This window comes from Phascolarctos cinereus, unplaced genomic scaffold, assembly GCF_003287225.1.
Source record: "Phascolarctos cinereus isolate Bilbo 61053 unplaced genomic scaffold, phaCin_HiC Scaffold_1;HRSCAF=81, whole genome shotgun sequence".
In the NCBI taxonomy this organism is placed as follows: Eukaryota; Metazoa; Chordata; class Mammalia; order Diprotodontia; family Phascolarctidae; genus Phascolarctos; species Phascolarctos cinereus.
In genome coordinates, this window is record NW_027555514.1 from 46652768 (window position 1) to 46667055 (window position 14288).

Consider the following 14288-nt stretch of genomic DNA (forward strand, 5'->3'; position numbering starts at 1 on the left):
ATCACGGCTTTTCACTGGGTTGATCAGATTTCTGAAGTCTTTCAAAGTTGTTTGTCTCTAAAATACTGTTCTTGGGGCAGCTAGGTGGCACAATGGATAAAGCACCAGCCCTGGAATCTGGAGGACCTGAGTTTAAATCTGGCCTCAGACACCTACTAGCTGTGTGACCCTGGGCAAGTCACTTAATCCCAACTGCCATACACACACACACACACACACACACACACACACACACACACACACATATATATATATATATATTTCTTATCGTGTTATTTGTTTTCCTGGTCCTACCCACTTAACTCTATTAATTCATACAAGTCTTCCCAGGTTTCTTGCCATTTTTATAATCTCTTGCCATTTCATTCATCCGCCATAATTTCTTCAGTCATTCCTCAATTGATGGGTCTCCTGTGAATTGTCTGTTTCCCAAGAACCACCAACTGTTATCATTATCACTGACAAACATTTACTGACAGCTTATTTTGTGCAGGGCACTGTTACGTGGGTTAAGGAGACCACAGAAAAGTTGTTAGACAGTCCGTGCCTCCAAAGCATTTATTGGGTTGGGGAGAGGGGTTGTTGGTAGTGCTTCCTCCCTTTCAAGCTAAGCAGTGCTCCGATGCTGATTCCAGAAGTCCCAGTGGTGTGGGGCCCCAGTTTCCGTTCCTTTAGCACCATAGAAAGTGATGCTACGGGTTCTTTCCTTCTCTGATCTTTTTGGCATACGGCCCTGGTCCCACCCACTCACTTTTCAGCTGCCTGCAAATGTGCTTGCCGTGGCCACCTCTCAGCTAAACCTGCTCCCTCCAAGGTCGAGAACAACGTTTTAATTGGCCTGTTCTCAATCCTCACCCTCTGACTTCTCTGAAGCATTTGTCCTTGTTGAGCACTCTTAGTTCTTGACAGAGTCACCCTCTGATTTCTGTGACATTGCTTTCATCTATTTTACCCCCTACCTATCTGGGAGCTCTCCCTTAATTTCTTTTTCCAGCGCATTCCTCTCTTAGCCTCAAAGTATTGGTGTCCCTCAAGATTCTATCCTTGGCCTAATTGTCTTTCCACATTCTCTACACTTCGGGTTCTCATCTACTTTTTTTCTTTTTAGGCAATTGGGGTTAAGTGACTTGCCCAGGGTCACACAACTAGTAAGTGTCAAGTGTTTGGTCTGAGGCTGGATTTGAACTCAGGTCCTCCTGACTTCAGGGCCGGTGCTCTATCCACTGCGCCACCTAGCTGCTCCCCCCCCCATCGACTTTCAAAGTTGCAGCACCTTAATGCCGATGATGCTTACATGCGTAGATTTGCCATCGGCTTCTTTCAAAAGCACCAATTCTGATTTCGAACTGTCTGTTGAACATATATCTCTCCACTGCTATCTCACTGGAACCTTGGACTCAGCATGTCTGAAACCAAACCAACTTTGAAGTGGCAAAGAAAAGAAATTTGCTTAGTTTCTTACTGGGACTTCTTGAGGAGGTATGGTGGCTGGTTACATGGCGAGAGGAGGCCTCAAGACTAGTTAGATGGGAAATGGGATTTGTTAGTATTGAGAAGTTGCAAATGGAATAGGAATACCTTAGGAGAAAGTGTCCATAGTTTGTAGCTCACAAACTTTGCATTCTGTAACATGTTTGGTTTTGTTTATTTATTTTTTATTGTTTCATTTTTTAAGCTAGTCACTCTGTTTTTGTTCAGAAAAATGAAAAGATGAATTCCTCCAGCTCAATAGTTATTTTCCCTAAATTCTAATCCTAGTCCTGAAGCTTTGAAAACAGTTACCACCAAGGCAAGTGGCTATTCATGTGGGGCTAATAATCAGCTCTGTGGAAAGGAGAAGGTCCTCTTTCTAAGAAAATACAGGCAAGGCTTTCTTGGGGTTTTGATAAGGGAAGGGATTGTTTTTCCTTGATTGGCAAGGTATTTCTTGGGAGAATCAGGGACAGAGAATGTACCAGAGATTTACTTTTATCAGTTTAAGGGGGGATAACCACAAGTGGGTGAAAAAAATAGCTGATGTTCATTAGAGTGGCTCATTGGGGAATGGTCAATATCAAACCATGGGCCATCAGCTTTCATTTGTAAATTAAATTTAAAAATTTTTTTTCCAATTAATAAGTGTTTATTTTATCTTTCTGAGGCATCCTCCCTTGTCCCCATTGAATAATAAGAGAACAAGAAAAATAAAGCCTTTATAATAAGCAAATGTAGTCAAGTAAATTTTCTCATTGGCTATGTCCAAAAAAATATATATCTCATTCTGCATTTTAATTCAACCATGTCTCTGTTAGAAGTAGATAGTGTGTTTCATTTTCACTCCTCTGGAATTACTTTATGCTTCGTGGTTGGTAAAAATTTCTTTCTTGAAAATCTAAACCAAAAATATGTATTGTACTGTGGTGAACCCATAAGCAGTTCTAACCGACAGCCAATCAACCCTTAGCTCTGGTGCAATGTCTCCACCATCTGCCATCAAATGAGTATGTATTTGTGTTTCTACTAATCAGATCACTTGACTTCCATGCCTCCATTTACTTACTATCCCTTCCCATACAGAGGATGCTATATCTCTGTCACCTTTATCACCTTTATCAATGTCATTAATTTATATACCGCTTACTCAAAGTTCTAAAAGAAGTACTACGTAAAGGTTAACATCAGTGTACCCTTAGTCCACGACCCTTCCATCTGTCATTGGCAGCAAGTGGAGAAAAGTCTCGAAGTTCAGTTCTCAGTTGTTTTAAGCCAGGAGTTGCCAAGGGTTTTCACTCTGGCCTTTTCAGTCTGAAACTACCTAGGCAGATTGATTCCATGTTGATGCAGCCCTAGAGCTGCAAGTGCCCTGAAAATCTCTCCCAAAGGCAGTATGGAGATGAGCAGGTAGGATTGCACCTCATGCTGTATTTGGTTCCAGGTGGTTGCGTTTCTGCTTCCTCCATCTCCAGTTTTCTGCTATGCTATCAAGTTTATGCATATAATTGCACCCATTTTCTTTTAGAACCAAATAAGTCTAGGGAGATGGGGAGTGTCCTCCATGACATCTAGGCTGTTGGGATGTCATTGTTCTGCCAAAGAAAATAAAATGAGTGTAGGGTTGGGGAGAGGCAGTCAGGAACTCAACTACCATTTCTCCATCTTTCCCTTCACGGTCAAACTCAGTGCCCTTTAAAGCGCCTCATCCTGCCTTTCTTTGTCACATCCCTGGAGCTGTGTGGGAGGGATACTGGTGCTCTAGTTTGACTGTCAAAAGGACTTTTGTATGAAGGGGTCCCAACAGGGCTGAAATGGGGTCTAGGGTGCTCTTTTTTCTGGATACCAGCATTCTCCATTTCAAACATGGGGCCTCCATTTAATTCAGCTGAGTGTGAGAATTGGGAAGGGTGGTGGCAGAAATGAAATCCAAAGCCAAGAAGGGATTTCCCTCCACAAAGCCAGTGGCTAGAGAAGAGGCATAACTTAGAATTCCTCTTCCTATCCATTCCTCTTCATATCATTATCCAGAACTTCCTCCTATTCTTAAAGTAGCTTGAATTTTCAAGTGAGTAGCCTTAAGGTTCTGGGAGGAGTTCTTAGCCTCAGGGGCTTGGGAAAATGTTCTCTTTAGGACAGGTGGCTTTAAGAAAGTTTGTTTCCTATAGTTAATTACATACATACATGCCTCAGGCTCAATCTCCTTGGCAGGAGAAGGTGTTTCTTGGTTCCTTTATTTGCTCCAAAGAGTGGGGACATTTATTAGGGGATGTTCAGCTTCTGTTTGAGAATGTTTCTGTAATGCCAATCTCATCAATTAGTCAAGGAATAGATACTGCGACCAGTTTAGTCTCTTAAATGAGTTAAATATTTTTTTTTCATCAGTTTTCTACATGCCATGACTTCTGACTATATTTCACCTCCCCCTGTCTCATGGGGCCAGTGTTCAATTCCGTTACTAGAGGGTTCTTATCTGGTCTCATTTCACTGGTGGTTCTAGAACAAAGCCAGGCTATGTGGCTTTCCTTCTTAGGAAAAGCCATTAAGAGGCTATTTGGTTCCAAAACAGTATGCTAAATATTCCCTCAAAAATAAAGGAGTTTCGGGGCAGCTAAGTGGCATGATGGCCAGAGTACTGGTCCTGCAGTCAGGAGGACCTGAGTTCAAATATGACCTCAGATATGTGACACTTACTAGCTATGTGACCCTAGGCAAGTCACTTAACTCCAATCGCCTCAAAACTAGCTGACCCCACCCCAAACAAAAAGACAAAAAAAAGAAAAAGGAGTTCCTCCATGAGAGGATTTCTTCCTTGTAGGAAGTCAGGCTACCCCGTTGAGGCTGGCTCAGTTCCAGGTAGGATAATAGGACTTAAAGTTGTATAGGAACTAAGATATTCTAGGTCAAGGCTCGTTAACTTTTTTTGTGTAATGGACCCCTTTGGTAGTCTGGTGAAGCACTGTGGATCACATCTCAGAATACTGATTTTAAATACATAATATAAAATACATAGAACTACAAAGGAAACCAATTATATTAAAATACAGTTATTAAAGGTTAAAAAAAGTTTATGGACCCTGGAAATATGCTTTGCATGATTTCACACATATAATTGATGTCATACTGCTTTCCTTCTTAGTGGATAGGGGAGGGGTGGGAGCAAAGGAAAGAATTTGGAACTCAATATTTAAAAAGAAATGAATGTCAAAAATAAATAAATTTGGGGGAAAAAGAAATAACTAACAACTTCAGTAAAGTTGCAGGATATAAAATTTTTTTAAAACCCTCAGACTTAGTCCAACCCCTTCATTCTATTGGTGAGAAAATTTAAGATCTATGCAGTAGAAATGGCTTTCCCAGTCATACAGCAAAGCAGAAGGAGCAGGATTTGAACTAATTTTCTTTGTCTCACTGCTTGGATCACGTATGCGTTGGTTATCTCGGTAGGATTTGCTGATGACCGGCAGATCTTTTTCCAGATTTATTTTCCGTTGGTTCCCTTCAAGACAAACCAGCCTGCCTGTTGCTTCCCAAGCTGAGCATTCTGGCCTTCAGCCAGGCTGCTCCTCATTCCAGGAAGGCTTGCTCTGCTCACTTCCACCTCCTGGAATCCTCGACTTCCTCTAAGGCTCAGCTCAGGGGCTGTTTCTTCTGCAAAGCCTTCTCAACAGATCTCAGTTGTCCATGCTCTTTCCCTCCTCCAATTACCTGGCATTTTCTTTTTAGTTTATGCTTGAATTTCTTGGCAGGATTGGTCTTCCTGGATTTGTGCTGTCATCTCCCAGGAGCAGAGTTAAACAGACAAAACTAAGTGCTGGCAAGAAGTGGTTAGAGACCACGTATCCTCAGTATCTTTTGTTCATTACATCAATTGAGATACTATTATAAACAGCATCATCCCGTATTACAAATATATGTCCCCATGGTGGGGGCAGCTAAGTGGTGCCACTGATAGAGTGCTAGGCCTGGAGTCAGGAAGACTCATCTTCCTGAATTCAAATCTGGCCTCTTGCTAGCTGTGTGATCCTGGGTGAGTCACTTCACCCTGGTTGCCTCAGTTTCCTCATCTGCAAAATGAGCTGGAGAAGGAAATGGCCAACCACTCTACTGTCTTTGCTAAGAAAACCCCAAGTGGGGTCATGGAGAATTGGACAGGACTGAAAAATGACTGAACTATAACCCCAAAGTGAGATCAGTTGAGCGTGGGGCTCAGTGTCCAATCTTAGAAGTCTTGGATTGGTGATGAGGAGAAAGAATGTCATGAATCACAGAACCATTGATTTATGACTGGAAGGAGCCTTAGAGATCGTCCCCTCTAACGCCCTCGTTTTGTAGATGAAGAAGCTCAGGACAAAAGAGAAAATGTGACTTGCCCAAAGTCTTACAGGTACTAAGTGGCAGCCCCACAAAGGATTTGAATCCGGATCCTGACTTCAATTCTGGCACTTTTCCCCATTGTACTATCCGGGAAGAAGATCAAAAGCTGCAGAAAAAATCAAGAAATATGAGGCGTTGGGGGAAGCTAGGTGGTGCAGTGGATAGAGCACCAGCCCTGAAGTCAGGAGGACCTGAGTTCAAATCCAGTCTCAGACCAAACACTTGACACTTACTAGCTGTGTGACCCTGGGCAAGTCACTTAACCCCAATTGCCTAAAAAAAAAAAAAGAAGAAGAAGGAAATATGAGGCCTGGAAAGTACTTGAGTGTTGTGCACAGCTAACTCAGCTCACCACAAGAGCAAGGATCCTATACTAACTTTGAAGGGATAAGGCCAGCTTAACCTATCTCGAATGCGCATTGATGAGGCGGGAGACAAGATGGAAAGGAAGCAACTCCGTTTCATTTTAACAAAGCATTCACTTAAGTAGTAAGGTAACAGGAACTTCTTCTCAGGTTACAGTGACGTAGAGCTCATGCTGTGCCAAGGACAGTGCACGCACATCCTGTGCACTTGTCTGACTCCAACCACAGATAAGCTGCTAATGACCATGCAGTAACTAAGGGAGTTAAAGATTGTTAAAGATCCATATAATGGAGCACCCAACCAGGCGACCTTTGCTCATAGATCAGCACCCGAGAGGGGGCCTCCGCCCATCAGCGAGACCTCATGAACAGCCTGTGGCCCTCTACATCCTTACACATCCCCAACACTTGAGAGACCATTGGTAACTTCAGAAAGCAATTTCAGTAGAATGGTAGCTGGCCAGTTGTAAGTTGCGAGTGAGTAGTGAGGGAGAGGAAGAAGTGAGGGTTGACTGCTGTTTGGTAATGAAAGGGAGTTGGAGAGACATGGGGCAAGAGTTTGAGGAGAGACGGTGCAGGCTTTTAAAGCACCTGGGAGACGTGAGCATGTTTGTACATAGTAAGGAAGAGGCTAGTGTAGAGGGGGAGATTGAGAGTGGGGCCAGAGATATGACTGGGGTGACGTCGGGTCTAAGAATCAAATAGAGAGATTAGCCCTGGCAGGGAAGGAGATTGACTTATGCTTTGAAACTTGAGAAAGAACAGGAGGACTGATAATTACACGTTTGAAGGCATGCAGTGGAGGAGATGAGGCAGTGAGTTGTAGAGGATAGAGCTGTGGCCTACAAACCAGGAAGACCTGGGTTCAAATCCCATCTTTGAGCCATGTTGGCAGTGTGTTCCTGGGCAAGTCACTACTCCTCTCAATGCTTTGGGTGACTCTTTTAGGACCATAAGTGGCAGAGAAAATGCTGGCCTGCTTTGGTCAAGTGAGTTTCCTCATTTGGAAATTTACATAAAATGAAAGAGTTGGGGGAGCTCATGATGGATGGCCTGATTATTTTTCGGCAAAGTAGAAAGCAAGATATTCTTTTTATACATACATACATATATGGGTATATATACATGCACACATATGTATGTATATATTTTTTCTTTTTCTTTTTGGTATCCCCAGTGCTGAATACATTGCCTGGCACATAAATTAATTAATGCTTGTGGAATGAATGAACAAGTCAATAGATACATTAGCACTGGAAAGGTCCTCCCCTCATCCCCCCCCCCAAAACAAACCACTGCATTGTTAACAAAGTATTTCTTCAGTACTTGGATGGGATCTGTGGTCTCACTGATGTAGTTACTTCCTCCCACAATTCCAAGCACGACCAATCCACACTTGCCCATCTTGTGCAGTTCTTGCCTGTGTCCTCCCATAAATCTTTACCCCAAGGGTCCACCTCATCTAGGGGTTTTCCTCCAGGACCTTTGACATTGAGTGGAAAGTTCACTGATATCTGTTGTTCTCACAGTGTAACCAGACCATTTTTTCCTTCACCCCTTCCCCTAATCATATCTCTGATGATGTCTTTTATGCTGCTTCTCTTATAATGATGAGGTAGTGAATAAAACATTGGACCTGGAGTCAGGAAAACCTGAGTTCAAATCCAGCCTCAGACACTTACTAGCTGTGTGACCCTGGGAGAATCTCTTAGCCTCTGCTTGCCTTAGTTTCCTCATCTGTAAAATGATGATAATAATAGCCCCTCCCTCCCAGGGTTATTGTGAGAATTAAATGAGATAGTATTTGTAAAAAATGCTTAGCACAGTGCCTGATGGCATTGTAGGTGCTTATTTCTTTCCCATGCAATTCCTGAACAATTCTTCATTTGTAATATTGGGTAGCCCGCTAGCACCCACCATGCCTTCCCCTGAATGAATGTCAACTTTAATTCTTCAAACACTATGGATGTTAATGCTGCCAGTGAATGAAAATAATCTAAAATCCATAGATAGAAAAAACACACCAGAGACTTAAGAAATTCTCAGTTATTGTTTTTATACCAGGTGGCCATTTGCGTGTGGGGTGTGTGTGTGTGTGTGTGTGTGTGTGTGTGTGTGTGTGTGTGTGTTGGGAATGTCAATAAAAAAAAAGATTTGTAATAGAACTGGATTGTTGAAAATTCTACCTCAATTAAAAAAAATCTTTTCTTAAAATTTTTTTTTTGTGAGGCTGAAAATGCTTGTGCATTTTAAAGGAAAGATAATGGGAACCATATAATTCAAGTCATACAATTATTTTGAGGAAAAATAATTTGTAAACCAGCAGGTAACTAAGTACTTAGGTGTAACTGAGGCCCTCTCAGCCTAAGTTTTCCTTGTATATAAAATGGGGATGATAATAATACCTATTGGGGAGCAGCTAGGTGGCACAGTGGATAGAGCTCTGGCCTTCTGTTCAAAATCCATCCTCAGACACTTGACACTTACTAGCTGTGTGACCCTGGGTAAGTCACTTAACCCCGATTTCCTCACCAAAAACAGCCAAAAAAAAAATAACACCCACTTCCCAGGTTGGTTGTTATTAGCAGCAAGTGGGATAATATACGTAAAATACTTTGCAGATCTTAAAGTGACGTATAAAATGCTAATTATCATTATTGTTACTAGATGATCTTCCAGATCCCTTCTATCTCTAAACTCAGGATCTTCTGATCTTCCCAAATGTTTTTTGGAAAAAAAAATAAAAACAACAAAAACCCCTACTGTTTTCTATGTCCTGGCCTCCCTACCTCACAGTGCTTTTGTGAGGAATAAATGAAACGACATAGAAAAGTGCTTTTGTGTACTGTAATGTTTTTTATAAAAGTGTCATCACCATCCATTAGTATCTTAATAATATTATCAGTATTCTAAGCTGATTATGCTAGGATTTTTGAAAATGTAAACATTTGTAAGAGGCTTAGAAATATGGCCTCCCCAAAAGTCCTGGTCCAGCCCAGTTCCATCCAGCAGTATGGAGATGACCCTGGCTACTTTGCCCAGGAATTGGCAAGCACTGACATGGTCTATTATTGGGAAATGCCAACACCAGCCTGGACCTGCCTTCCAAGAACCAGCTCATCTCAGTACATAGAGACTATTACCAGCAGCTAGGTTACAAGGCCCCAGCGGCACATAAAACAGACATAAATACAAAATGACCCTTGGTCTCCTGTGGCTTCTCTTTCCCTTCTCAGCTCTGCATAGTGAGGAGAGTGCTGGAGATGGAATCAGGAAGACCTTAGCTTGGATCCTTCCTCTGAGACTCATTAGTGATGTGGCTTTGGGCAAATCCCTTGACCTCTCTGTGCTTCACTTTCCTTATCTGTAAACATGATGGCTTTGAAGGTTCCTTCTACTTCTGAATCTATTATCCTATGATATACATTTCTTTCATACTTCAGGGATCTGTGATTTTGGTGGTGTGGTCATTTCCTCTATCTATGTGGATGGAGACCAGTATATATCTCAGTAGATAGATGGGCCTATGAGAGCTATGGTTGAAAAAAAATCCATCCTCATGAAGCTGGTCTGATGAGAAGCCTGTTGATATGGGTGGGAGACTCTGTGGTAAGTAAACAAAAAATGCAACCAAAAATTGCTGCTGATGCCAGAAAAGAGGATAAATAATGACTCCTTCCTGGTATATGGGCCCAGTCCCAGTGAAGAGGATGCCAGGGATGAAGAATAGGATGGAAAGCTGCTGGGTCAAAGATCACAAGTCATAGACCGTCATAGCTGGACTTGGCAATGACTTGGCAAGAATTACTTGCCACCTTGGCAATCATAAGTGGATCATTTCAACCACTGAGGCCCAGAAAGAGAAAGATACTTACCCGGGATCTTTCTGTTTTCCCAAAGATTAATCCTTGGATAATTCTGTGTCTACTCAGATTGTAGAAAGTAAAGATGACATGAAGGCTGTTTTCAGTCTATTTGGGGACAAAATGTTGAGAAGGGTGTCTTTTTTGGCAGGATAACTTTCCTACCAGAGCCATTGTGCCTCCACTTAGGGTCATGGGTGGGTCTTAGTGACATCAGCTCAGAGCTTCAAATTAGTTGCAGAAGAGATGAGTCATGGCTGTGTGAACTGAGGCATCGCTGTATAATGAAAGAATATTTGCTTTGGAGTAATCCAAGTTGGCTTCGGGTCTGTCCTTTGCATCATACTGCCTGGATGAAGGTTTCTTCTGGCACTAGAGCTCTTACTGATGAGGATGAAGTCTCCCCTAGCTCCTCACTGTTCTGTTGTATTCTCTTTGCAGACTTTTAGATATGCTGCTATCTGTAGCTTCAGAACTTCAGACTGATGTTTGGTGGTAGGAGCTCTTGGGAAATGAAGGGAGGGGCAGCCAGGTGGCACAGTAGATAAAGCACCCTCCTGGAGTCACGGGGACCTGAGTTCAAATCCTGCATCAGACACTTATTTGCTGTGTGACCCTAGGCAAGTCACTTAACCCTGTCTGCCTCAAAAAAAAAAAGAAGAAGAAGAAGAAGAAAGAAAGAAAATGAAGGGCAAACTTACTGGTGTGTGTTTGTATATGTATATGCACCTGATTGTGTGCATGTGAGAATGAGAAATCACTTCCTCTTTCTATGAACATAGTTAAGGCTTGAGGTGGAGGAAAGAGAAATCAGATTCGTTCATTTTCCTTACTGATTTCTTTTTCTTTTAATTTTTTTTTGAGGGCAGAGGAAGGAAGGAAAGAAGATGGGACTTGAAAACAATTTCTACCTCTAATTTTTCCCCCAGTGTGTTCATAGATCTAAATCTTGAAGGGAGCTTGAGGTCATTGAGTCCAATCCCTTCCATTTTTCAGATGAGGAAACTGAGGCCTAGAGAGTGAGAATGACTTTCTCCAGGTCACATGGGTAGTAAATGGCAAATCTGGGCTTCAGATCCCTGTCTGGTGACTCCAAGCTCAACAATGCTTTAATAAAGAACCCTGTTTCCTCTTAACTTCAGTCTATTCTTACTCTGTTCTTAAAGGCAGAATAGCTATCAGTTCTCTAGGAGTAAAGGAGACACGAGGCAACAGAGACCAGACAAGACTAACTGACCCAGCTTGGAGTCACTGACCTGGTTCGTGCCCCAGAGTCATCCACCTCATACTAGGGCCAGGAGGAAGACAATTTGACTGCATTCTTTTCCATTCTAATTCAAGGCTCTGCCATTTTCGCTGTAAAGCCCTTCCACAGGGAAGAACAGGATGTAATGAGATTACATTAAAAAGAAGAAAAGAAAAATTGAGCTCCCACTAGTAAATCTCAGGAGTAAAAACATTCAGGCTCTTGGATATTGGATTTGGGCATCTCCGTGAAATGGATGCCCTCAGCACATGCCGGATCTATTGCAGGTCCCTAGAAATTACTGACATAACAAGTGTATGTTGATGTTTCCTAAAAGCACTGTTCCAATCTTGCTGTTTTGCGATATTCAGGATCAGAGTCTATAAAGAGGATTTTTTCCCCTTCTTTCCATACCCTTAGGCAAACAACCTTCCAAAAGCCATTGCTGCCGCCCACACCTTCCTTCTGAAGCACCCCAATGACGAAATGATGCTGAGAAATATGGCCTATTACAAGAGCATGCCTGGTGCTGAGGACTACATTAAAGACTTGGAAACCAAATCCTATGAGGTAGGTCCAGGTCTCTCTCTCTCTCTCTCTCTCTCTCTCTCTCTCTCTCTCTCTCTCTCTCTCTCTCTCTCTCTCTCTCTCTCTCTCTCTCTCTCCCTATTTCTCTCTCATTTTTTTTTTCTTTTTGGCTCTGTGTCCCCATTACCTACCACAGAGTCAGCCACATGGAAAGAACTTAATACATTTTGCTGATTGATTCCATTGGTTGATGGGAAAACAGCATGGTAGCATGGAAAGAGCATCCCCTCTGAAGTCAGGGGACCCGGGTTCGAACCCCACCTTTGACCCTAATTACCACAGGGTGACCTTGGGCAATTCACTTAAACTCCTTGATGCCCAGCTTCTTTATCTGCAGAAGGAGATAGTTGCTTTAGATGGTCTCTGAGATCCCTTCCAACTCTAGAGCCGAGGCCCTGGATCTTGGTATACAAAATGACACTTACAGTGATAAAATAGCTTCTCACGTTACAAGGGGAAAGAATAGGATTTTCAAAGATTTTAAAAAATATAAGAATTAACTGTGATTTTGCCTTTTGTAATGATCAATTAATTAATTGATTAATAAACACTCATTAAACACCTGCTGTGCACCAGGTACTGTGCTAAGCTCTGGGGATATGAGGTAAGGCAAAAAAAAAAAGTCCCTGTCCTCAGGGAGCTTACAATCTAACGGGGGAGACAAAATGCAACTAAATGTATGCAAACACATATGTACACACTCGAAAACCATTTCTACCTCTAATTTTCCCCCAGTGTGTTCATAGATCTAAATCCTGAAGGGACCTTAGAGGTCATTGAGTCCAATACCTTCCATTTTTCAGATGAGGAAATACATATACACATACATACATGCATATACATACACATACATGCATATATATATGACTAAGTAGATAAGTTCCACAGAAATACCTGAGGCACACATACAAGTTAAGTGACTCACCCAGGGTCACATAGCTAATAATGGTCAGAGGTGAGAATTGAACTAAGTCTCCCTCATTCCAAGCCCAGCACTCTACTCATTATGCTACCCTGGCTTGATTTCAAAGATAATATTTTGTGAACATTAAAAAATAAGTGCATAGCATTGCTGATAACACACAAGGATAGTGATTTTAAAAATCATCTTTTGTGGAAATATTTTTAATCTCTTTTTTCCTAGGTTTTTAATGAAAGGGCATACAACAGATTAATATTTGGTTATTTTAAATGAAAATTTAAAAAGTGAATGTGGGGGAAGCTAGGTGGTACGGTGGATAGAGTACTGGCCTTAGAGTCAGGAGGACCTGAGTTCAAATCCGGCCTCAGACACTTGACACTTGCTAGCTTTGTGCCCTGGGCAAGTCACTTAACTCCAACTGCCTCACTACCCCCCTCCCTCCAAAAAAGTGAATGTGAAAAATGTTTCTGTCTAGTTCCATGGCTTTTGTTCTATATTAAAATCTTGCATTTCTGGCATTTTAATCTACAAGAAAGCTCCAGAAATGAATGTTTCTGATATCTTCTAGTAATAACAGCTACCATTTCTGTATTGGTTTAAGATTTGCAACGTGCCTTGCATATGTTTTCTCTCTTGGTCTTCACTCAGCCCCATGAGGTAGGTGCTGTTATTATCTGAATTTTTCAGATGAGGAAACAGGCTGAGAGAGGCTAAATCACCTGGCCTGATTCGAATTCAGACCTTCCAGACTCCAGGCTCAGCACTCCACCCACCAGTGCTGGTGGGGTCTGGGAAGAGGGAGACAGATAAGTGTCTCACAAGGCTTCGCCCAGTTCCCAACTGGAATAGTGTCAGCCTTGGGGTTGGGAAGACCTTGTTCAAATCCCACTTCTTGTTCAGAGAGAATAACAGTATCTACAGTTTCTACCTCACAAGGTTGTTATGAATCTCACATCAGTTGGCAGGTATAAAATGCTCTGCAAGCTCTGAAGTGCCATAGAAATGTCAGTTATTATCATTCCTCTTCTTGCCATTTCATCTTGGCCTCTTTATTCTATTCCCAGCTACAGTCACAGCTGGAGATGTTCAACAGCTATATGGAGCTGGCAGTGATAACATCATACAGGGTTACAACTCTTCAGTCTAAGCTTAAATAGTAAATATCTCCATCTTAAAATGAGCTTGAAAATCCAGAAGAAAAAGAAGCCTCTTTGAGGTAGTGGATCTGGATTCAAGTCCTGCCTTTGACACATAATGGTCATGTGGCCCTGTATGAGCAAAGCTATATGAACAAATTATCTTGCCTCTTGGTAGCCTGGGCAACTCTCTAAGACCAGAAAGTGGTCATCTGCCTGGGTAGAGGGAGTTTCCTACTCTCATATGAAACCACGGGTCCAACTTCTATCCCTTATCCATAGAATTTGATTAACTCAAGGTGAGCTGTGTTTTAGGAGAGC

The 14288-nt window shown here is 42.1% G+C and overlaps 1 protein-coding gene across 2 annotated transcripts in view; it reads left to right on the top strand.

Moving 5' to 3' along the window:
* CRTAP (cartilage associated protein) overlaps window positions 1-14288 on the top strand; it is a 73115-nt gene that overhangs the window by 24261 nt on the left and 34566 nt on the right. For both annotated transcript variants that reach the window (XM_078151769.1, XM_020987403.2), the window contains exon 2: window positions 11742-11891. In XM_078151769.1, coding sequence (XP_078007895.1) covers window positions 11742-11891 — 150 coding nt within the window. The remainder of the gene's footprint in view (window positions 1-11741; window positions 11892-14288) is intronic.